The 25,403-nt window shown below is 34.5% G+C and overlaps 1 protein-coding gene and 1 long non-coding RNA gene across 2 annotated transcripts; both read left to right on the plus strand.

Annotated features, from left to right (window-relative positions):
* Positions 1 to 2,851, plus strand: LOC122609369 (wall-associated receptor kinase-like 9). The gene is made up of 3 exons (XM_043782418.1): positions 1 to 946; positions 1,428 to 1,550; positions 1,719 to 2,851. The coding sequence occupies exons 1-3, from the start codon at positions 1 to 3 to the stop codon at positions 2,849 to 2,851; spliced, it is 2,202 nt and encodes a 733-aa protein (XP_043638353.1).
* Positions 2,852 to 16,250: 13,399 nt separating this feature from the next.
* LOC122609564 lies at positions 16,251 to 17,935 on the plus strand. The gene is made up of 3 exons (XR_006325335.1): positions 16,251 to 16,418; positions 16,854 to 17,013; positions 17,756 to 17,935. It is a non-coding gene; the product is annotated as an uncharacterized LOC122609564 (long non-coding RNA).
* Positions 17,936 to 25,403: the final 7,468 nt, after the last annotated feature.

Genomic DNA, 25,403 nt, shown 5'->3' on the forward strand with positions numbered 1-25,403 from the left:
ATGATGATGAGCTTATCAACTAAAGCTTACAATTTGCTTACCATCATCTTTTTACTAATATTAATTCTAAAAGTAACATCAACGGCTAGTCTGCGCTATGCCAGGCCAGGTTGCAGGGATAGATGTGGGAAGGTGAGAATCCCGTTCCCATTTGGCATCGGCGAAAACTGTGCTGTCAACAAATACTACGTTATTAAATGCGTCAACTCGTCGACACCATATCTATCAGCTCCTGCACTCAACCACCTTGAAGTCATGAGTATTGATATGAAACGTCACACTGTCACTGTTAATAATGCGCGAACATCAATCTCAGATTGCCAAGATCATCCAGTAGTCCTGAATAGCAGCAGTAGTCGTAGTAATCTACGGATAAAGAGTGTCGATCTTGATACGACCCCCTTCCGGTTTTCCATATCTTATAACATTCTAGTGGTTGAGGGCTGTGGCAATGTGATCATCTCGCACAACAGTACTGTGCTCAGTGGGTGTTCCACCATTTGCCGTAATTATAATAGTGATAGTAGTATCGCTGCAGTTGTGACAAGAGAGAAAAATAGTAATGACTGCCTTGGTATCACTTGTTGCGAAACAGGATTTGGCGATGCAGAGGATCTGACGTCGTACACCGTGGAGCTGATCACAGGGTTGGAAACGAATGACAGAAGAGGAGGTTTATGTGGGTCTGCTTTCTTGGTGGATCGAGATTTATATGTTCAAGGAAGGTTCTCAAAAGGGGTGGTTGTTCCGGTGACACTTGGTTGGACTCTTACAGAATATGACTTCCAACATATAACTTGTTGTGATCGAGTCGCTGACAGAGATTACGGCATGTTTACGACGACTATGCCAGTGCTTATGTCTGATGGTACTTCTAGTTATTCATTAGATTGTAAAGACTCGTCCAATATCGAAGGAAACATTTATTTAAGAGATGGATGCGCTGGTATGTTATGTTACATCACTTCCTATCTATATATTGCTATAGGTTTTTTATTTGGAAAATGATAAATCCACATAACCAAATAGTCTAATAATATATCCTCCTAAAACATTAAAAAGGTAACATGTGTTAGCCACTAATTCTCTTTTCTAATCTTGCCACTTGATTTTTCCACTTGTATCATCTCATAGTTAGGAAGATTATTAGGCTATTTGGTTAGAAGTATTAATCATCTCCCTTTTTATATTATTTTACATTTTTTGAAAAGTAAGCTTCATTCACTGTATATCACTACTCCGCAATTACGGAACAGGTAAATATTAACAATATGTTACATCAAACGAGTTTCAATCCAATCCTTCAACTGATAGACCCTTTTTTCATTCGTTCCATATAAGGATACCACAAAAAACTTATTTACTCGTAACTAATTACAGTATGTATAAATTGTTTTAACATGAAACTTTCTATTATGTGCTTTTAGTCAAGGCAGAATGCGCAAGTTGCATGGCAAAATCAGGAGGTTACTGTAATTACAATAACCCGACCTTCGAGTGCACCCCTACTGATCATGCAAGTCCACAGTTATCCAAGGGTGTCATTCTTGGTACATATCTATAACACTTATTCTATCTCTCGACATAATATATATAACAGGGACTAACTTATTGAGTGTGTAACAAATCAGAGTATTTTCTGATTGATAGTCGACAAAAAAGTAAATAGGACTCATCTTAATCTGACTTTTCATTCTATATTGGCTTTCATTAATCAGGTGTTAGTATTAGCATGGGAGTAGTTTTTCTTGTTATGTTCTGCAGTGCATTGTACAAACTGTACAAAAGAACAATAGACAAGAGACGACGAAAGAGGTTTTTCAAACGCAATGGTGGTTTGCTTCTAAAACAACAAGAAGAAGCTCATCCATCTATAGTTCATAAAACGATACTTTTCACGGCACGGGAGTTAGATAAGGCTACTGAAAATTTCAACGAGGACAGAATTATTGGCCGAGGAGGCCAAGGTACCGTTTACAAGGGTATGTTAGTTGATGGAAGGATTGTGGCGGTGAAGAAATCAAAACTAGTTGATGAAAGCCGGTTAGAGCAGTTCATCAATGAGGTCGTCATTCTTTCACAAGTAAATCATAGGAATGTGGTTAAGTTATTGGGATGTTGTTTAGAGACAGACGTTCCTCTTCTAGTGTCTGAGTTCATTCCAAATGGTACCTTGTACAAACATCTTCACGATGAGACTCATGAGTTTCCAATTTCGTTAAATATGAGATTGCAAATAGCTGTAGATGTTGCAGGGGCACTTGCTTACTTGCATTCAGCAACTTCCATTCCAATATACCACAGGGACATCAAAACCACTAATATACTTTTAGATGATAAATATAGGGCCAAAGTTTCAGATTTTGGAACTTCAAGGTTTGTATCAATAGATCAAACTCATTTGACTACCTTAGTTAAAGGTACGTTCGGCTACCTAGATCCTGAATATTTTCGATCTAGCCAATTTACCGAAAAGAGTGACGTTTATAGCTTTGGAGTTGTTTTGGTTGAACTTTTAACCGGAGAGAGGCCAATTTCGCTAACTAGATTTGGAGAACACAGAAGTCTGGTTACATATTTTATGTTGGCTATGGAAGAAGGACGTGTTATGTCTACTTTTGATGCAACAGTCACTAAAGAAGGTACTAGGGATGAGCTTCTTTCGATAGCTAACCTTGCAATGCGATGCCTCAATCCAAATGGAATAAATAGACCAACAATGAAAGAAGTAGTTATGGAGTTGGAAACCATACGAACATCAAGCATTCTATCTACGGCTCAAACCAACATCATACCCATGATATATGGTAAATCAACATCAACAAGTTTTGATGCATTAAGTAGTCAATGATGTAAAAAGTTTTAATTCTCATATATTATTATGTGTTTATATATTGCCATATAGGTATACGTATATACTCTCTCCGTCCCATTTTAATTGTCCAATTTTGACTAGTCAAAATTTTTTCTAACGACTTTGAGCGTAAATATTTTTGTTTGTGTTATATATTAGTTGATGAAAGTTATATCAATGAAAAGTACATCTAAAACTCAATCAATTCATATATGTTATATCAAGTGTTATCTAACACAAACAAAGATATTTACGGTCAAAGTTGGAAGAAAAAACTTGACTAGTCAAAATTGGACAATTAAAATAAGACAGAGAGAATATTGTATGTAATTGGACTTTATGTAAGCATAAATGAATAGAAATAACCAAATTTGAATGGGAGAAATTCTTAAATAGGGATATGGCATTATAGCGTGAAAACTATGCTAAAATGTGAATTGAACCTTTATATGAAATGGGAAAGTAGGTATTTATGGAGAATATAGGTATTATAACTATCAAAGATTAATTGGTCAAAAGGTTTTCTTTTCATTACATGTGGAGGTTTATATAGCCACATAAATTGCTATTAAACCCCTTGGATAATTATAAACAAGTACATGTCTAATTACATGATAAACCCTTATCTAAAACATAATAGACTCAAAGGACAACATAATTACTTAATTACAAAACGAGCACTACAAAATATAAAGCTAACAATCTCCCCCTTAGTGCCGTTTTGTGATTGATTACTGGTGGGCTTTCTTCTTTTTCCTTTGACGTCTATTTCTTTTCTTTGTTGAAGATTCTGGCTTGTCTTTCAAAAAGGTTTGTGGCTTGAACGCTCTTTTCTCATATTTGCCCTTGGCTTCCTTCCAGTACTTTCTTGGTATGAAATGATATCTTGGATCAGCAGGTCGGTTGGGTGGTTCAATGATGTTGTCGGCAAAGTTGACAGGAGGTATATTGTGCAGACCAGGCTTATTGTTTGGCGAATAAATTACCCAAGACCCTTCAGGTACGTGAATGACGCCTGTTTGTTCATTTGGAAGCCTTGCTGCAATGATGGTTCTCGATCTTTCTCTATGTTCAAGCCTTGATTTGAACCTTTTAATCACCTTCACTAATCTTCTCTTTTCTTTGTCTGACTCTTCAAATTCTTGTAGACTTTCAATGATTCTTAAGCATTGTTTGAGTGTCCCATCAGAATACTTGCATAGCTCGTCGAGTTGGATAAAAATATTATGTCCCTGATCACTGACGAATACCACTCCTCTTGGATTATCAAATACAGCCCCGATATGAAAATTATCAAGATTTATGCCCCTTATTCTTTGGTTGGGAGTGGTGAGGTTCACTTTCTTCCTTCTCTTTTCAATGCCTAATTGGAAGTCTCTTTGGGTTTAACTGAGTATAAGACTATCCATATATCTCTTTATTGCATAATAGGCCTCTTGATTCTCTGGATCAGGCTGGAGAAGCTTTCGGGCGAAGAAATGGAGAAGAAAGATGAGATCTTCAGCAGACAGTAAATTGAAGCGAGCTTCTGTAATCACATACTTTCGACCATCTTCCCTTTTAACAATCAACCAAATCAGCCCAGGTGGTCTAGCAAATCCCGGTTCGCGCCATTCTTTGAAATGAATGCTATCCACATCAACAATCTTTAATTTGAATTGTTTCTTCCATTCTTTGTTCACCTTTTTACTTTTGGCCTCAATCAAGTCTTTTAAGTATTTAGCACGTTGATTCTCAAGATCATAAGCTCTTCTAGCTCTTAATTCATCGATATCGATCTTTTTGAGTTCATCTTGACTTGAGAAGATTTGTGAGGCCTTTTCTTTCAAGAATCTGGTTAGGCGGAATAATTGAGAAGGGATTGCAAGATAATCTATTCTGTTTCTTTCATTAGGTTTAAATCCTCCTTCATTGATTTGAACAAGGGGAGCAGTGGTGGTGGTTTGAAAATGAGGATGGTTGAGATGGTGAATGAGTTGGTAAAGGTTTAAGTGACTGAGATTTGGATTTGGTTGAGGAACAGAGGCATAATTGTCAAAGCTAGGGGGAGGAAGATCATCATTATTCGAAGAGTCATCATCATCATTAGGATCAACATCGTTGCCATCGATAACAGGATCATCAAATTCTTCATATTCATCTACATTATCCACCATCACTGGTTGAGCATCGTCTCTTACAGCTGAGCCAAGTATAATCTCCGTATCAACACTTGCTTCAATAGCTGATTCAACAACATTCACAACCTTAGTGTTATCAATAACTTCATCATTTTGGGGGGCATCTCTTGTTTGTGCTTCATCTCCACCAACTTCATTGCTTCCAATAATATCTGTTTTAGCACTTGCCCTTACTTCAGTCGTCGCATCGTCTCTGTTCTCCCCCTCGTGTTGATCCTGATCATCAGGGTCATCACGTCTATGATGGACGACTGCAGCTGCTTTACAAGAATCTTCTAATTCAGCAATTCGTTTCAATGCTGCCTCAAGTTGAGCGTCAGCGAGGAACTTTTCTTGTTCGGCTTGTTGTTTTAGAAGCCAGAGTTGATGTTGATGGTCAAAACGGGCTTGAAGGGTTGCAAGAATTGCTTTATCAAAAGAATCGGCTTGAGTGTCTAGAGAAAGTAGAGCAGCATATAGAACGTTATACAGAGAATTTACGTTGGAGCGAATTGATGTATTAATATGTTGAGTTGATTGATGAGGAGAATGGTTGTGATGTGAGGATGAAACGGAAGGTGAAGGATGTTTTGGTGATGATTGAGGATTAGAATGAGGAAGGAGTCTAGTGGCTTCAAGTTCTTTGAAGAGTTGTCTTTCTGCTGGATTGGCTTTAAGTCGAATGCCGTATGGATTTGGAGGAGGACTAGAAGTAGATGAGGATGATTGAGAATTGGCATGGGCTTTTCCTTTATCAAGAGGAGGACGGAGCACTGCGGTTGGTGGCGGTTGAGTTGTAAGAGCAAGAGTGACCGACGTAGATGTCGTTTGCACAACTGTAGGCTCCGTTGGGTTTACAGTGTGGCCTGAATGGTGTTGGCCATCAGGACTTCCCAATGATTTATGAAGCCGAAGCTCGACATTGGTTGTTTCAGAACTAGATGGCTCAACACAAGTGTCGGGCACAACGTTCCGGATGGTGGGACTTCCGGGTTCTCCAAGATTGCCCGTTGTACTGGGAATTGTATCCCCAGCGCCTGTCATATTATCATGAGAAGGACTTCCAGACACTCCTTGAGAAGGTGGAATCACCGACTCTCGGTCTGTTGAGGCAACATCCAAAAGATGTGCGTGCTCAGACACATGTGACCTAGGTGATCTAGACTCAATTGTGTGTGAGAAAGAAAGTGGGAGAGAGACAAGTGTCTCCACAGCTGCAATATTGACATCCTCCAAGTGAGGAATTGATAGTGGACGTGGTTGGTGCCTGTGCAAAAATGAAACTGGATTCTGTAAAGAGAATCCAGAGTAGCGAGTAGGTGAATCAGGCGAGGGTGGGGAATCCTCGACTTCTATCCTACTGGTGTCATCCCGGCCAGTTGTTTGAACTATCGGAGGGCCAACGTTTTCTTTTTGCCCTGATCCTAGCCCTGACCTCTCATCCTCTCTATTATGTTTTTCAACCCCTCCCTCAGGACCACCTTGTACCTCCGGAATGTCCAACACATCATCACAAAAAGGAATTTGATCATTAATATCGTTGTGATCGGAGGAAAAGCGTTCATCATGTGATTCCTCTGGAATTGGTTGAAGAGACGATCTTATAATGTTAGTGGAAGAAGGAGAAGGAGATGACATAGGATCAGAAGAAGAAGATGAAGGGGTGAGAGGCGAAGGAACAGAGAATGTCGATGAAGATGTTTTTGATTTTGATTTTGATTTTGAGTGATGGCGAGTTTTTTGTTTCTTGTGTGAGGGAGCGGAAGAATGAGGAATATGAGTAGAGGAAGAAGAACCAGATAAGCCAGGTGCAGAATCAACGTCTAACCCCTCTTTTCTTTTTCGAGCCCTAGAACCCTCACTTGGCGACCTATTCGAGCGTGGGGAAGGCACACCTCGGTTTTGAGTAGCCATTCGCTCGGCTAAATACGCTCTGTAAATCCTGAGGTCAGGATTATCTACGGGCACCTGGCTGAGCAGAGATTCAAAAATTGGCAGAAAATTGATGTGTGCAATGCGATTGTTCGTATATACATGACGGAAGCTGGAAATAACTACACGTCTTGAAGCAGGGAAATGTTTGATGTTGCTGTGAGTGTTGACAAAATGCTGCAAAATGACAGACAAGAAACGGATAAACGTGATATATTTCTTGTTAGCAGTGTGTTTACCGTTAACTTGAAGTCGAAGATGATCAAAAGCAATGGCAACAAAATCTAGATGTACATCGAACGCGATACCAAAAAGGTATGCTAGAGTGGCCTTGGTGAAGTCGTCTTGACCTTTTCTTGATGGTGACAGACAATTATTGATGATGGAGCAGAGAGTATGCCACATTGGATGAAAATCCTTCTTTTTAATGTCTCTTAAGGCAACGACATCACCATCATACCCCAACTCGTGTACTCTATGTAGCATCTCAAGAGTTGGTGGAGTTTCAACAAAGCTCGATTCTCCCGGTCTTGAATCAGCAGCTGGAAAACAAAGAATTCTTCGGAAATCGTCCAGATTGAATGTAAATTGCTGAGAAGCATCGTCTGTTGTTTGAAGAGAGAACCGGAAGAATGGACGAGCTCTTCCTCTTGTAGGAACATACTCGATTGTCCGCCACATTTGATATAATAATTCTTCTTCAATGCCTTCGGCCGTGATAGTGAAGATATTGATTAGTGGATGATATGTGAGCATGACTGGAATGATACCGAATGGACAAGTAAAGGGTATCATGAGACGAAGGTTATTCGTCATTTGTTCTGTGGCTCCATCTGTAAGAAACTCCATCCTGAAATTTACAAGTAGACGAATGGGAAACATTGTTTCCAAGGTTAGAAAAGATTGATTATACACTAATTTTCGCAAAAGATGTAAAGGTAGTACAACAGGGCGTTCAATACCTCACGTCTTATGGAAAATCAATGTATACTTATGAAAAACAGATTTTATGAAAAATACTAGTCAGACACCTTGTTTCACAGAAGATGCAAAAGACAGTACATCAAGGCGTTCAATGTCTTACTTCTAAAGGAAACCCGATGTATGAAGAATAGACTAGTTGTAAAAAGAATGAGCTTTATGCATCTGTTGTTCACGAAAGATGTAAAGGTAGTACATCAAGGCGTTCAATACCTTACTTCTTTAAGGAAAACAGATGGATAATCGAGAAAGTGAATGTACACAAAGAGAGATGATAACAAGAGTGTCTGCAGACCCATGAGAGTTTATGATCATCAATCTATAATCCTTTATAAAGAGGATTGAGGTTAAGAAATTAAGCAAAAAATTTCTTCCCAAAATACCCCTTCATAAAACATAAAACCCTTATATATTTCCCTTTCTCCAATTCCCTCTAATCATTACACACTCTTATCGACCTAGCTTCTATCATCCTCCATTGTCGCCCCCCTTCTCCACTGCCTCCCGCGATATCCACCACCGCCTGTCTTTCTCACTTTCTAGCCGCTGCAACGCGCGAACACTATGCTCGTTTGTTCATAAAAAGAAGTATCTTGAGGTCACACAATTTTTATGTAGAGAGATAATAATAAAAAATGTGAAAATGTGAGAGAAAAAAAATATTTGACTGAAAATTGAAGAAAAGAAAAATTTTGTTGTTAAAAAATGGACAGAGTGACTTTTTACAAATTTGTGATTTTAAGAACGCATACCGGTGTTGATTTCCGGTATGATGCAAAGCATCAAGATATCATGTCAAAACTAGATATCGATGCACTTGCGAGTCTAAAATACTTATCAGAGTGACACCCAGGCAAGATAAGCACATAAAATCATGCAGATATTAGCATAAGCATGCATCACATAAGAAACATATAAGACAATTAAGCATTGAGTTAGATAATAGAGGAAATAAGGTACCCAAGTACGTAAAATAAGGTGAAAGACAGTAATGAATGACGTAAACGAGAAATAATCACCCCTGAAAGATAGAACACAAGTGCATAGAAGACATATATTAACAATTTTGAAAAATAGTTGGAAAACCGGTTTTAAAGCATTGAAAATATGAAAACCGTTTTTAATGCATGGAACAGTAGGAAACCGGTATTATAACATAGAAAAATGAGAAAACCGGTAAAAGTAAATGGAAAAACCTGAATGCCGGTTTTGACTATTAGAAGAACTGATACCGGGTTTCTTCCAGAAGGTTTGAAGAGAAAAATGTCGGGTTTTGTTAGTGGGAATGCCGGTTTGTGTTTTAAGAACTAAAATCGGGATTTGGTTTTGAGAAAGCCGGTTTTGACTGAGAGAATTCCGGTTTTTGAGAAGGTAAAGAAGACTTAGAAAATTTTGCGAAAGGGTCAAATATCAGCGAAACCGGTTTATATAGTGGTCAAAACCAGTTTTTTGAGAATTCCGGTTTTTTTTTTTTTTTTTGGAAAACACAGAATCAGAGGCAAAGCATAGATGAATACAAACTCCCCCTGGTAACATGCATACAAATTAATGTAAACTCACCCTATGAGCATGCAATCTACCCGTGTTCTCCCCCTCAAATATTGCATGTAAAGTCATGGAAACATACATCAATTATTTAAAGAAGAAGGAAAACATAGATAGCTTGACAGGATGACAATTTAAGCTTGAAGATCGAGCATACCCAACTTGGTTTTCAAAAAGTTAAACCTTTGCTCATCTAAGGGTTTAGTGAAAAGATCCGCAAGTTGGTAGTCTGTAGGGACAAAGTAAAGTTCGATGTTACCTTTTTTGACGTGATCTTTGATGAAATGGTACCTTATATCGATATGCTTAGTTTTTTTATGCTGAACAGGATTGCAAGAAATTGCAATTGCACTTTTGGAGTCACACTAAATCGGAATGCGCTCATACTTAAAACCATAGTCAGAGAGTTGTGTCTTCATCCACAGAACTTGAGAACAACAACTAGCAGTAGCGACATATTCAGCTTCTGCCGTTGAGGTAGAAACACAAGTTTGTTTCTTTGAAGACCATCCAACTAACTTATCACCAAGAAATTGCACACTGCCAGAAGTGCTTTTGCGATCTAACTTACACCCTGCATGATCTGCATCTGAGAAAGCCGTTAATTCGAAACCGGTTTCTTTCGGGTACCATAAACCAAGGTTAATAGTACCTTTAAGATACCGAAAGATCCGTTTAACAGCTTGAGCATGGCTGTCCATAGGGTTAGCTTGAAATCTAGCACACATGCATGTTGCAAACATTATATTCGGGCGACTAGCAGTTAGATATAAAAGGGATCCTATCATACTGCTATACAATTTCTGGTTAAATGGTTTTCCATGTAAATCAGCATGAATTTTGGTACGAACTTCCATGGGTGTCCCAATTGGTTGACAGTGAGACATATCAAACTTTTTTAACATGTCAAGAATGTATTTATTTTGACAAATAAAAATACCGTTTGACAATTGTTTAACTTGAAGACCAAGGAAAAAGTTTAATTCACCCATCATACTCATTTCAAAATGTTTAACCATAAGAGCAGCAAAGTTTTTGCAGTATGTAGGATTAGTGGACCCGAATATGATGTCGTCAACATAGATTTGGATTAACAGAATATCATTACCTTGCTTTTTAATAAACAAAGTGGTGTCAATGGTACCTTTGGAGAATCCAGATTTCAGAAGATAAGTAGAGAGAGCATCATACCATGCACGAGGAGTTTGTTTTAAACCATAAAGAGCTTTATCTAACTTGTAGACATAGGTAGGATGTTTGGAATCAACAAAGCCCTCAGGTTGCTCAACATAGACTTCTTTTTTCAAGATTCCATTGAGAAATGCGGACTTGACATCCATTTGATAGACTGTAAAACTCTTAAACGCAGCATAGGCAAGAAAAATACGAATGGCCTCAATTCTGGCAACAGGAGCAAAAGTTTCATCGTAATCTACACCGTCTTGTTGAGAGAAACCTTTGGCAACAAGGCGAGCCTTGTTACGAACAACAACACCACCTTTGTCCTTCTTGTTCTTGAAGATCCACTTTGTCTTAATTGGTTCTTTTTGAGAATGCGGATTTGGAACCAATTTCCACACTTCAAGACGCTCAAATTGGGATAATTCATCTTGCATGGCTCTCACCCAATCGGGATCTTGTAATGCTTCTTTGACGTTGCTAGGTTCGACCATACTTAAGAAGTTGACAAATAAGCATTCGTTAGCGGAAGCGGCTCGAGTGGTCCGACCAGCATTAGGATCTCCAATAATTTGACTAGGCGGATGAGGAAGCATGCAACGTGACCACTTTTGAGAGTGAGGAAGAGGTGCAGCTGGTGCATTATCCTCATCAGAATTGGTAAAGTCTTGAGAGTATCGTTCAGTAACTTGCTCAAATGTAGGTTCATCGGGTAGAATCATGGTGTCAGATCCAATGTTATTAGGCTGAGATGAGGCACCCGGTGGAGAAGCCATTGTGGAGTTAGAAGAAGAGGATGTGATTGGAGTGGGAGAATTTGCAATGTGTGGAGGAGTTACCACTGGTGATATAGATGAGGGAGAGGAACTTTGTTGATCAATCGATGAGTTCTCATGTTGATTGATAATGGTGGTAGAATTATCAGACATGGATGAAGACGGAAGTGTTGGAGAAGAATGATCATGATAGAATTCGTCGAACACAGTATCTAACTTGGCTGGCGTCGAGTTGGAAAGATGTGCATTAGAGGGGAGACAGAGTTAGGTGCGGAAGTTTGTGGAGAAAGAGGAACAGGAAGGGAACGGTTTTGTTCAAGAAGCATTCCTGAAAGTTCGTCAAATTTAACATTCATACTTTCCTGAATTCTCTTGGTGCGACGGTTGTACACACGATAAGCAATTGATTCCCTAGAGTAACCAATGAAGTATGCTTCATCCCCTTTTGGTTCAAAATTTCCAAGATTGTCATGATCGTTCAGAACATAGCACACACAACCAAAGATATGAAAAAAAATCACATTTGGTTTTCTTTTGTTGATGACTTCATATGGAGTTTTATCAAACCTTTTGTTGATGATGGATCTATTTTGGGTAAAACATGTTGTAGCAATAGCTTCAGCCCATAAGTTAGGAGGAAGACGAGAGTGAGCAAGCATAGTTCTTGCAGCTTCAACAAGAGTACGGTTACGACGTTCAACGACTCCATTTTGTTGAGGTGTTCGCACGGCAGAAAATTGATGAGAGATGCCAACTGAGTTGAAGAAAGTTTCAAGAGTGGCATTCTTGAATTCGGTACCGTTGTCAGAGCGAATACTACGAACTGTGGATTGAAGGTTAACTTCAGTTCGTTTTATGAAGTCGATGATAACATGTGGTGTGTCACTCTTTTCATGAAGAAAATAAACCCAAGTGTAACGAGAGAAGTCATCAACAATGACCAGAATGTATCGTTTCTTATTGATACTTTGAACACACATAGGTCCACATAAATCCATGTGGAGAAGATGGAGAGGGGCATCAGTGCTTAAGTGTTTCTTTGGTCGGTGAGGCGCTTTCTTAAGTTTACCCACGGCACATGCGGAACAAACATGATTGGTGTCATATTTGAAGTCTGGTAGACCATCAACTAGTTGTTTGTCTACAAGAGCATTAATAGAATGAAAATTAAGATGAGAAAGACGTCTATGCCATAACCAAGATTGTTGTGCTGAAGCTTTTGACAGAAGGCAAATTTCCGAAGTAGGAGAAGGAATACAATTCAGATCTATGGTAAACAAATTGTCATCTCTAGACCCAGTAAGAATGTCGATTCCATCTTCAGTTTGTACTTGAGTTTTCATCCGGTTCAACTATAGTAACATAGTGTTTCTTAGGTTTAGGACAAAGTGGAAGACTAAACAAATGATAAGAATCATTGAGTTGATCATAGTTAACTTTGATTTCACATTTGAATAACTGTTCTTCTGTGTCAAAATCGTCATAACTGGGTTGAACAAATTGGGTTAGCAAACCATATCGCATCATGGTTTCATCATACAGGGGTGGTATGATTTGTTTACCCTTAAGTAAGTTCTTGGGATCTTCAAATCCTAACCCTTTGGTGAAATCTTCAAAATCTCTTGGTTTGTTTAAAAAGATTTGTTTGTTGGATTGATCAATTCTATAAACCTTAACTTTATAAAACTTGATTTCATCAGTAAGTTCATCAATTTTATTTTCTAGTTTTTGGTTCTTAGACTCCTTGATGCAACAAGCATGATTTAAATCAGAGATTTGATTTTGTAATTCTTTCACAGAAGGGTTGGAAATGTTGAACTTAGACTGGAGGGTTTCAAGATCTTCAGCCAAAGCATTTGCTCTAAACATTTCATTTGACTGAGCATTTTTTAATTCTTTGATGGTTTTGTTTAGTTCAAATACTTTGAGCTCAAGTTCTTGATTAGCAAGATGTAATTCAGAAGAAGTAGTAAAAGAAACCGATGCATTACTGGTTGAAAGATCTTTAAAGTCCTTTTGTAGGATTTGAAATTTGTTTTGTAAATCAGTTAAAGAGGTTTCTTTTTCTCGTAAATCATTGGTTAAGTTTGCTACTTCTTCTTTTAAAGATGTGTTAGTGAGAGCAGTTTGTTCACATTCATGCAATAATTGATCCAAAGCAAGTTTCGGAAATTCGCATACCTCATCATCATCAGTTTCAGATTTGTTTCCTTCATCAATCAGCTCATTGGAACGCTTGATCTTAGTCATGAAGCACACATTAGCAGCAAGTTCTTCAGTTTCTTCATCAGAGAGGTGTAGCCATTTGTCACCTTCAGCAAGAAGAGCAACTCCACTTTCTTGTTGCTTCACTAACATGAGTTTGTTTTGATAGTATGTGGAGTTCTTCTGACGAGGCCTGGAACAATTGATTGCTAAATGACCAGTTTGACCACAATTGTAGCATTTCCTTTCTTCAGGTTTTCGTTCAGCAACTTTCTTCTCGAGTGACCTTGGAGATTCAAACTTCTTATCACCAGTTGTGCTTCTCGGATACTGATCAAATTTGGGAGCTTGGTTGTTCTTGACATACGATGAAACAGAAGATGTTCGAAGCTGATTGTTGGTCGGTCTTTTTGTCATATACTTTTTCTTGAAGGATCGAGTAAAGTATGCAAGATCCCTGCACATCTCCTTTTCTTTATCATCCATGTCAGATTCAATGAGATCATTATCACCAAGATCAGAAAAAGTGTTGTCATCATTGGAGTTCATAGCGAGATGGGACATTCTGTTGGCCACAAGAGCAAGAGGATCAGAGGAAGAACTTTCTTGACATTTTGCTTGTTGTTTCAGAACAGCTTTTTCATTCAGTCTCAACTTCTCATAGAGATTGTGAATGTTAAGCTTATTGAAATCTGGTTGGACGTTTATCTGTGTGCCATAAGGTTCCCAGACTTCTTCCAAGCATCGGAGAAACTTCACATTGAGCTCAATCTCTGTTTTGTTCACCTTTTCTTTTCTTAAGTCATTGATCACATTGCAGAAACGATCATATGTCTTCAATAATGGTTCTCCTTTCTCCTGTTTGAAGGTCTCATATTGATCAATTACAAAAGATAGTCGAATGGTTGTTGAGATTTCTGAACCTTGAAACTGTTTTTCAAGTTCATCCCAAATTTCTTTTCCAGTGGTGTATGAGTCAACGTTTCGATATATCTCATTAGGAAGAGCAAAGTAAAGATATGTAACAGCAAGATCATTTGCTTGGGATCGGTTTCTCTGAGAGGTATTCCAACTCTCGGGTGGTAAAAGTTCTTTAGTTACTGGGATACTGTAAACAGCCCGTCCTTCTTTGAGAGATGTCTTTACATCTGCCCCATTAGGTTGTTTAGCAACCTAGTTCAGAAAACGATTCCTCCATTGAGGATAGCAGTCACGATAGAGGACAGGTGGGCGAGTTTCAGAACCAATTATCAAAGAATCTTGTGAAGCCATGATACAGTGTAAGGAACTGGTAATCAAGCTGAAAATTGAAAGAGCACAAATACCGGTTTTGGTATAAACCAGGTATTACAACATACAATCACTCAGCAAAACACAACAGAAACCGGTTTTTCAGAAAGGAAGAACAAATACCGGTATTCGATAGTAGGAATACCGGTTTTTAAGAAAGAAATTGAACAGAGGTTTTGATTTAAGGAAAATGATTAATGAAGGAACAAATACCGGTTTTGGTGTAAACCCGGTATTAATACATGGAAAATACAACTTAAGCCAACAGTCCTTGAATAAAACCGGTAATCAATGATAAGAGAACAAATACCGGTTTTCTTCAGAAAAATTGAAGATAGTAAAAGCTTGAATATTTAACTATTAGAGGAACAAATACCGGTTTTGGGGTAAACCAGGTATTATAGCATTCAAATAATGAATCAAGTACTGATACCGGTATTCTAAGAGTAACAGAAAACCGGTTTTTGAGAAATTAAATCAAGATTAATTAGAGTTTTAATAACTTGTAAATGAAAGGACAAATACCGGTTTTGGAGCAAACCGTGTATTCTTAATGAAATTAAAAGTTCTTGAGAAAAGAAAAACCGGTATAGAAACCCGGTTTTAGTATGTCCAAAACAGACATAAACCCGGTAATAGTACAGAGAAGAAAAACCGTGAATGAATCCTGGTTTTTGAATCAGAAACCTTAATTTTTGATTTCAAGGCATTGTGTTTAGAGATAGGAAAAGATACTTTATGGGTGATATCTTGGGATGATAAGAAGTGAATTGACACAAGAAATTTGATTACTTTAACAAGGTAAAGGGAAAAAGATTGAAGATTTCGGTATGGAAGTAAAAACACAAGTTAGCACAAGAAAGAACAAAATCAAGCAATGGATCTCTCACACGTTGTGATTTTGCTCTGATACCAAATGAAAACTATGCTAAAATGTGAATTGAACCTTTATATGAAATGGGAAAGTAGGTATTTATGGAGAATGTAGGTATTATAACTATCAAAGATTAAATTGGTCAAAAGGTTTTCTTTTCATTACATGTGGAGGTTTATATAGCCACATAAATTGCTATTAAACCCCTTGGATAATTATAAACAAGTACATGTCTAATTACATGATAAACCCTTATCTAAAACATAATAGACTCAAAGGACAACATAATTACTTAATTACAAAACGAGCACTACAAAATATAAAGCTAATATAGCGTATTCATTATTTCAAACATTTGGGCCACTTTAAGAAATTTTTACTGTTCCATTTCCACTGTTCCACATATAAAATAAAGAAACATTGGGCCAATCATCAAACTACATTTGAGCCCCAAATACACCTACATTCTCAGCTTAGCTTACACAATTTGACATAACAACATTTCCGGTCTGGTGGCCAAAAACCCCATTCCCGAATCCCTCATTTTCGGTCATTGCGGCGTAGATGACTGTGCGGCTGGCCACTTGTATCTCGCTTTCATTATTTCCTTTCTACAATCGAAGGTATACGAATCATTTTACATTTTATATACATGATTTCTTGTGTGTGTATGTGTTTTATAAATATCTCGGTTTATATATATTATTATATACTTTAACATTTATCAGGTAGCACTTAATAAAATTAGAATTGGTTAGTACGTACGTATATTTTTTTAATCAACATTCAGTGCCATATTACAAGGTTTTAAAAATAGGTATTTTTCTACACTTCAACTTTGTACCTTGTACTACCAGTTTATGCTGATTATTCATCATCTTTTGATGTGAATTAAATCTATGCTAATTCAACAATTTTATCTGGATCATTTAGTAGTTCTATATGGTTTGTACTTTTTCGTTTGGCTACATTTTAGATGTGATGTTATGATACATGTGTTTATTACCTCCATATTAGATTGTTTCACACTTAATATAAGGTTTAAATGTTTTTCACAGCTCTTTGTAAATGGGCCTCTTGGTAAGAAGCCCCTAAGTATACAAGAGAATCGGGACTGCTTCCATAACGGATACTTGATCGAGTCAATATGACTTGAATTTTTCATTGTGGGTACGACGTAAGTTTGTAAATCGCAGTTGGCTGTACGTAAAGTTTGGAGTAAGTTACACAAATTGTTCTTATTCTCTTCGACTTTTTTTTTTGAATCGTCTCTGAAGCGTATGTTTGCACGGGACGATTTTTCGTAATTCACTCTGAAGCCTGATCGATCTACCCAAAATGCTAATACTATCTTTTGAATGTTGATGGACTTATACTAAGTTTTTTACTGTTCTGGACTTGTAAATAGCATGGAAGTAGTAGTACTAAGTCTTCCGGGCTGAAACACTCTTCTTACACTTGTAGTAGATACTAACGTTATATGCCGATTAAAATTCTTATATATTTACAAGATACTACACAGAACAGTTTTATCAAGTAGACCACTAGTCCAAATTAGTTGAGCCATCGTGCAATGAACAGCTTTGAAAATGCTAATCGACTTTCTATCAACCTCGATCAGGCTTTAGCTGTTAAGGCATTCCAGTTCCATGGGATTTCCATTTCATTTGGGGTGAAACAGTCTATTCCAGTTCCATGGGATTTCCATTTCATTTGAGTTGAAACAGTCGATCGATACAGAATTTAATTATAGTAGTTGTGTTTGCTCATAAATGTTTTCTACTTTTTCATATCTTGTCCTACTCATTATTTACATCGCTTGATGATCTAGATTTTAGTTTATTATCTTTTCACTATTCTCTTCCTGATAAACTAACTCTGTACATTCAATGTTATCTTGTTTTTCGTTCTATATTTTTGGTTACGATATTGGTTATCTGAATGTTCTCTAAATATGCAGGTGTTGCTTAGATTGTTTCGGAAACATTGGGTAAAGTTGATGTTCTCATCTGAGCTCTCACAAAGAATGCAGGACTGACTCACATAATGGCTGGGGTTGTTATCAATGGTAGTTTTGTGCATTTATTGGTATTATATCCATTGGCATGTTTATTGAACTTCAATAATATGAGTAATCGTGATTAATAAAATAAATCTTTGAAGATGTAATTAAAATTAAAATTGAACGTATTATCAAAACATTTTAAAAATTAAATACTTAAAACAATTTTATACTGGCTGTGTATTCATTCATTCTCCAAGTTTTAGCTCCACATCATCTAACCACATCATCTAAGGACTAACCAAGAACTAATCTTCCAAAACACCCACAATGTCAGAACTAATCTAGGACGCACTATTTATTTAACTTTACATTTTCAACCCAATATTCTACCATCTATTTAATTAGACACTTTTAACCCTCTAACTTATACAAGTTCAATAATTTAATAAAAAAACACACTTAAACATTTCATTAATAAATAACATACAATACAGTAAACTAAAAACATTACTACATAATACGAACACGTTACTAATAAACACACTTAGCATTAACGAGTTACTAATAAATGCACTTAATACTAACACAATACATAATATTAAGCCTCGGAGTAATACTAACACAATACACACGTTACTAATTCAATATATTATATTGTTTTCAATAAAATACAATTTTTACAAAAATTAGAAATTTATATAGAATAAACATAGTCTTTCATAAAAAACAAGTTATTTCATAAAATAAAAGTAAATAGTTTTTAAAAAATAAATATTTATTTTGTAAAATTATAATATATTACTTGATAATAGTCATTAATAATATTAATTTTTATTAAATAATACTAATTGATAACATATAGTTTTATAAACTAAAATATTAATAATAAAGAAAAATTACAAAAATGGTATCCGAAGTATAATGAAAATTACAGTTTTCATACCTATATATGGGGGGGCACTTAACTGTACAACTAACGGACGTTGGTCCAGGTATGGTCGATGTGGAAAAATGGTAAGTTTGGGTATAACGAGCGTAATTAATAAACCCTGGGTATGATTTGTGCAATATGGTGAATAGTTCAGGTACATTACTTTTTACCCTTTATAGCTTATATAATTTTGTGAGTATATGTACTTTGGTGCATGGAAACAACATAGTAAATTATTATTTTTTCCAATTCACATTAAAATAAAATAAAAGGAAAGCTCCTAAGAGTATCTCCAATGATAAAAAACTTTTAATAGCTTTTTTTTGTTGTCACTTCATCAATCCATTAACTTCAAGCTTTATAAAAAACCATTTACTCCAATGATAGCTTTTTCTAAAGCTTTTTTTGATTAAATAACCTTGATTTGAAAAAAAGCTTTTGCTCAATAGCTTGATCAATATCAAGCTTTTGACAAAAAAAAAACTTTTGTACCCAATGGTATCAAGCTTTTGAAAGACTTTTTTCCTTCAAAAAAAGCTTTTGATCAAGTTCCATTGGAGATGCTGGGTGTTTGATATGATGGAATGAAAATGGGAGAAAGGGAATGGGAAAGACTTCTCTTGTTTGTTTGCAATGGAGAAAGGGGAATCGATTTCATTCTCTCCATTCTCTACAAATTGTAGAGAATGGGTGAGAATGAATTTTTTTTTTTTAAAATGTTATATGTAATAAATGTATTATTATTTAAAATCTTATTTTATTTTTATATATTCATTCTCAGTGAGTACCAAACAACGAAATTCATTCTCTTTTCAAATACCCATTCTCTTTCTCACTATTTCCATTCTCTATTACATTTTCATTCTCTATGATTTCTTCCTACCAAACACCTCCTTAGGGCTTTCCCCACTCCAAGGGAATGGGGGAATGCCTCTCTCAATGATTAAGTGACACATGTCAATATTTGATAGGTTAAGGGGTATTCCCATAATGTTCAATTCCTCTTAGTCTAAACTTATTGGCTTAATTAAATAAGGAAAATGATTTATTCTTTTAACAAAATAGTCAAAAAATTCTCCTAACACTCTAAGAAGGTGATATGTGGTATCCACTAATTTTCTTTCCTAATCTTGTTATATGATATTTTCCACATGTCATAATCTAATAGTTAAAAGGATTTTTAGACTATTTTAGTAAGAGAATTAAATAAAAGCATTAATTTTTTTTTTCAACCAATCAAATATTCATTAATATAATCACCACAAGTCAACATGATGCTGACAATACATATGCCACCAAAAATTTATGCATTGATGATGATTGGTAGTAATGATAGCATAGATGAATTAAAGAATCAGTGGTTAACGAAATTCTCTAGCTACATACAAACTTGGCGGTCTAGCTACGTCGACTTGCCATCACTTTCTCTCAACTTCCTAATTTTAATTCAATGTTTGACTTTTGAATCCAGTTTGCACAAAAATTACTCAACGCAATGAACTTTCCTTTTAAGGTGAATATATAATTGGCTAACACCCTCGATTTTGACACACTAACCTCAAGTTCGATTTACTTGCTATGCCCTATGCCCCTATGGGGTCTGCTCTCCTAGTTTTAGTGGCATAGCATTTATAAAAGCCATACATTAAATTTACGTTTAACAGAATTTGAACTTACTTAGTGGAAAACTTTATGACCACTAGTGGGCTAAGACCATAATGGCTCAACTCAATCAAGTAACCGATATTTTTAAAGTTTTACTTTTTATCTAAAAAATATAAATTAATTATTTTTAAATTAGGTGAAAATATAAATTGGTGATGAAAATAAAAAAAAATGTAAATTAATAATTTTTAGTATCCCGTTTTAAATATACGAGTTACTTGTGACATACTCAATAAATTTAAATTAATGTAATCTAAAAAACCTCATAAACTAAGATGTAAAAATTAAGAAAAAATAAATCGCTAAACTAATATTTTAAGTATATGTTATTAAAATAAAAATGTTATTAATGTCATGTAACCGATATTTTTAAAGTTTTACTTTTTATCTAAAAAATGTAAATTAATTATTTTTAAATTAGGTGAAAATGTAAATTGGTGATGAAAATAAACAAAAAAATGTAAATTAATTATTTTTAGTATCCCGTTTCAAATATACGAGTTACTTGCGACATACTCAATAAATTTAAATTAATGTAATCTAAAAAACCTCGTAAACTAAGATGTAAAAATTAAGAAAAAATATATGTTATTAAAATAAAATTGTTATTAATGTCATGTCAAATTTTGATGGTGTAATCTGTTAGCCGTTTGAAGAATTGCTTCTATTATGCTATGTTTGTAGCATATCCGACTCAAAACCTCGGTTTCTTGTTGTTCGAATGGGATAAAAGCTACGCAAAGAATTGTTTTGTTTTTATTTGTTTGTTGTAGCCCCAATCAACATCGTTTATAAATATCAAACTGGAATTCGACCGAGAGTTGCAAAAGAGATAAATATAAAGGTTTATATTTATATTTAATTAAATATTGTTTGACTTTTTTTAAAAATAATATAATTTAGTTATATCTTAAATTAGAGAAATTAAGAGTTATGATTGCTTAATTGAAGTTAGGTTAGTTGGCTTTTAATATATATAAAGATAAATATAAAGATAAAAATAATATATGTAAATAGATATAGTTATTGATATCGTTAATGTAGAATAATCATTTATTGAATCTAGTATTATAATCTTTATATAACACTTACTAGTTAATCAGTTCGGATTCAATCCGGGCAGTTTAAAACATAAATTTATTATAAATACAAAACACAAATATTTGTATTAGGTATATATAGATGTTGTACATATTGTATATTTGAAACTTTTGGGAACTTGAATAAATACACATATAAAAGTGTTTTTCAAAAAAACAGAGAGTCGTCAATGTTAAGATGCAATGTGCAAATATAACAAAGAACATACTTGCGAATTGAGATGATGCGAGTCCAAAATAAGTAGGAAAAATTAATAAATAAAAATTGAATAGTAAAACTGAAAAGGAAAGAAGGGAAACTAAAAACATTTTGTTAAATTAAAAAGAAATACTTTTTTTATATGACATCATCTTTTTAAAAAATAAGGTGTATAGACAAATTATAGTTTGCCACATCAAACTTTTTTCTAAAAATACATTTTGTAAGCAATCCTCTTTTATTTATAATAGAGATTACATAAAGATATTTTATTTTATACATATTGTACTAACAATCTTCGATACAAAATATTTTAATAGTAATGTCTTACCAATAACTATTAATTATATTATTATAAAAATTTAATATGTTTATCTCGCGTATTACGCGGGAAAATAATCTAGTTATTTATTATTTTCAAGTAACAAATTAATAACATCCTTCTTTTTTTGTTCATTAATATTATTTATAATATCCATAATAGAATTATTATACAACATAAATTTTTAAAAGAACTACATTACACCTTTACAATTTAGAATTAAAACAAAATTAAAGTTTTACGTGAGATATAAAAATTTTAATCTAAAAAGAATACTAAAAAAGATTAACGATATTGATAACATTCTTTCGTGAGTTTATCTGTTTTTAGTTACTTCAATATCTTTATCCATTATGCTTGAATGCTTAAATGCTTACTCTTCTTCTAGATCTATACTATCTATATAAACAAACTACACCTCCAAAATTTAATACTCTACCTTTAAAATCTCTATTTTACCCTTTTAATTCATACTACCGTCAAACATTTTATCCTTGAAATTCCAAGAATACCCTTAAAAAAAACCCTTACGCGTGTCCCTTCCCTGACCTGAAGTTGCTCACATAGTATACCAAAAAAACACACATGCGTTACCGAATTTAATAATCAATCAGCATAAAAAACGCTCACTCTAAAACAACAACGTCCGTTTGCACTTTCAGTCGGACTTAGAAACTCTTTAGTTGAATCATACATTCATATAATAACACGGTACCGGTACTTAACAATCGTTTTTTTTCTATGCCCCGCTGCATTGCGCGGGTACAAAACTAGTAAAGTTAAAAAATAACTTACCGGCATGTCAAGATTTTAAATGATATAGTCTATAAGTTTCATGATTGGGAAGTAAAAGCTAGATGTGGCATGCTTTTAACACGAGCTAGTTGCAATTTGTCTTTTTTTTTTTAAAGGTGAATTTCGCTTGAGAACTTCGTGTTAGAGAACTTCGCGCGGAAGGTTTAGCATACGTTGTCTTAACCGGGTCCGTGCTAGAGAGCTCCCTCGAAGTAGAAATGCCTATTTCAAATACCTGATGGGGGGAAAACCCCCTACTAATCCGCCCGAAGACATGACGATCAATAAGGGTAAATCCGCCCAAAATGCAATTTGTCTTAATATACTTTTTTTCTTGTTACGGTTTTGTGATTAACGACTTGTTTTGCAAGTTCGGTTACATAGTAAAAGGACCTTTGCGTTCATTTGGAGCATATATGAATGCTGATGTGATTTAAATACATAAAAATTGGATCTTCATTTTAAAAAGAAAAGTGAATGGTTGTCAAAACTTTATAACTGGAATCGGGAGATGAAATATCATAAGACTTGAATAAGAAAATTCTAATTATATATTCAATCCGGGGATACTTAATAAAATTTTAAAAGCAATAAAAATCTAAAAAAATGTATATAGTTTTTGTTATTGATATATTATAACTCGGTTTGAAGATATTAAATTGCTTAACACAATAATTATATATATTACTATCTATTGCATTAATAAAACATAAAAAAACATTTATGTTTATGATATTATATAAAAAAGTATTTATTTTGTTTTCTAATAAAATAAGACTTGAATAAGAAAATTCTAATTATATATTCAACCCGGGCATTTTTAATAAAATTTTAGAAGTAATAAAAATCTAAAAATATGTATATAGTTTTTGTTATTGATATATTATAACTCGGTTTGAAGATTGTTTCTAAAAACAATTTAAAAAACAATCATTTTTTATTATATATAAAGATAAGTTGTACGGATGGATTAATTGGATTGATTGAATTAAGTCGACAAATTTAAATTAAATGAATTAAGTCACATGTTTAATTTGAAAAATTACTAAAATTGAGAGTTCTGATTGGTCAATTGAAGTTTGATCAATTGGCTTTTAATATATATATATAAAGATAAAGATGTATCAAAAACCTTACGGAGTTATGATAAGGATCTAATGTGGTTTTGGAAACATGATTCCTTCTTTTACCTTTTTATAAGATGTAGTCAAGATTTTGGTTTGTAAAAATAGTACTATGTCCGTCTCATTTTTAATTGTCTTATTTTGATTGGTCAAGTCTTTTTTTCTTTTGACTTTGACCGTAAATATCTTTGTTTATATATGTTACATATTAGTTGATGAAAGTTATGTCAATGAAAAGTACATTTAAAACTCAATCAATTCATATATGTTAGATCAAGTCTTATATAACATAAACAAAAATATTTACGGTAAAAATCGAAAGAAAAAGACTCAAAAAGTCAAAATAGGACATTTAATGTGAGACGGAGGGAGTATTTATTAGCTTACTGAATTCGGTTAGTGGGATTCTGATGACTGTGGAATTTTGATGACTCGGGTTATTTCCCAAATTCGTGTTGTACCATGCCTCTTGAGTTCTACACTATTTTACGAACGTTGCCACCTTTTTGTGAACAGTAGGTGGGATCGACTCGAGTTCCCCGCACAAACTTTTGAAATTTGGAAAGTATCGGGTTTTTTCTAATATGATGTTCGAATTATATACATTCTAAAAACCAACTTGCAATATGGTTGGATCAGTGGTAAACACTCTTGCCTCTGGAGACAGAGGTCATGGGTTCGATCATCATCCCATGCAAAGGTTGGAGGGTCTTTTCTACCATTTAGGTAGAAACTGGAAGCAGCCTCTCTACTTAGGTAGAGGTAAGGTCTGCCTACATCTTAACCTCCCTCATACACCGTCGAGGTATTGGGGCTCAAAACCCGCGAAAGGCGGCATTGAGCAGTTACTTACTTACTTACAATGTACAAATTTTAAGCTTAAAGTACAACCCCTTTTTAACTTTTACCAACTTTTATTTTACACCTTAAACTTTTAATATTTTCAATTTTAAGGATTTAACATAACTTTGGTCTCTTTTCATTTGCACCCCTAAAGTTTTATCTCAAACTTTTGCCTCATATCAAAGTTTTCATTTTCAAACTTTTGACACAAAACTTTTGGGTTCTCATATTTCTATCAATCAACTTTTACACATTTGCGATTTTACCTTTAAACATTTGCTTTTGATGATTTCTTTTTTCGTTCCGCTATATATAATGGTATTTAATATATAATAATTTAAATCATTGTTACGCTTTACATTAGTTTAACATTTAAAGTAAAACACTTTATTACATCACCGTCATCATATTGTCATTATTTGCATTAACATATAAATTCTGTGTGTGTGTGTGTTTTTCTTTAATAAATCTTACTATTCATATAGTTTTTATATGTTTAATTTTCTGTATTTATATATATAGCAATGATTATAAGTTATGTTTGTTGATGACTTTATCATATTTATATCCAACACTTTATCGTCTGAAAACCATGTCCCGAGGCAACGCGAGGACAAATTTACT

The sequence above is a fragment of the Erigeron canadensis genome, chromosome 7 (assembly GCF_010389155.1).
Source record: "Erigeron canadensis isolate Cc75 chromosome 7, C_canadensis_v1, whole genome shotgun sequence".
NCBI lineage: Eukaryota > Viridiplantae > Streptophyta > Magnoliopsida > Asterales > Asteraceae > Erigeron > Erigeron canadensis.

What these genes read in the sequence shown, in the direction of transcription:
- LOC122609369 (XM_043782418.1), top strand. Translation starts at nt 1, where the DNA reads ATGATGATGAGCTTATCAACTAAAGCTTACAATTTGCTTACCATCATC. An exon ending in TTTAAGAGATGGATGCGCTG is followed by an intron (nt 947 to 1,427) that starts GTATGTTATGTT and finishes ATGTGCTTTTAG; the next exon opens with TCAAGGCAGAATGCGCAAGT. An exon ending in ATCCAAGGGTGTCATTCTTG is followed by an intron (nt 1,551 to 1,718) that starts GTACATATCTAT and finishes TTCATTAATCAG; the next exon opens with GTGTTAGTATTAGCATGGGA.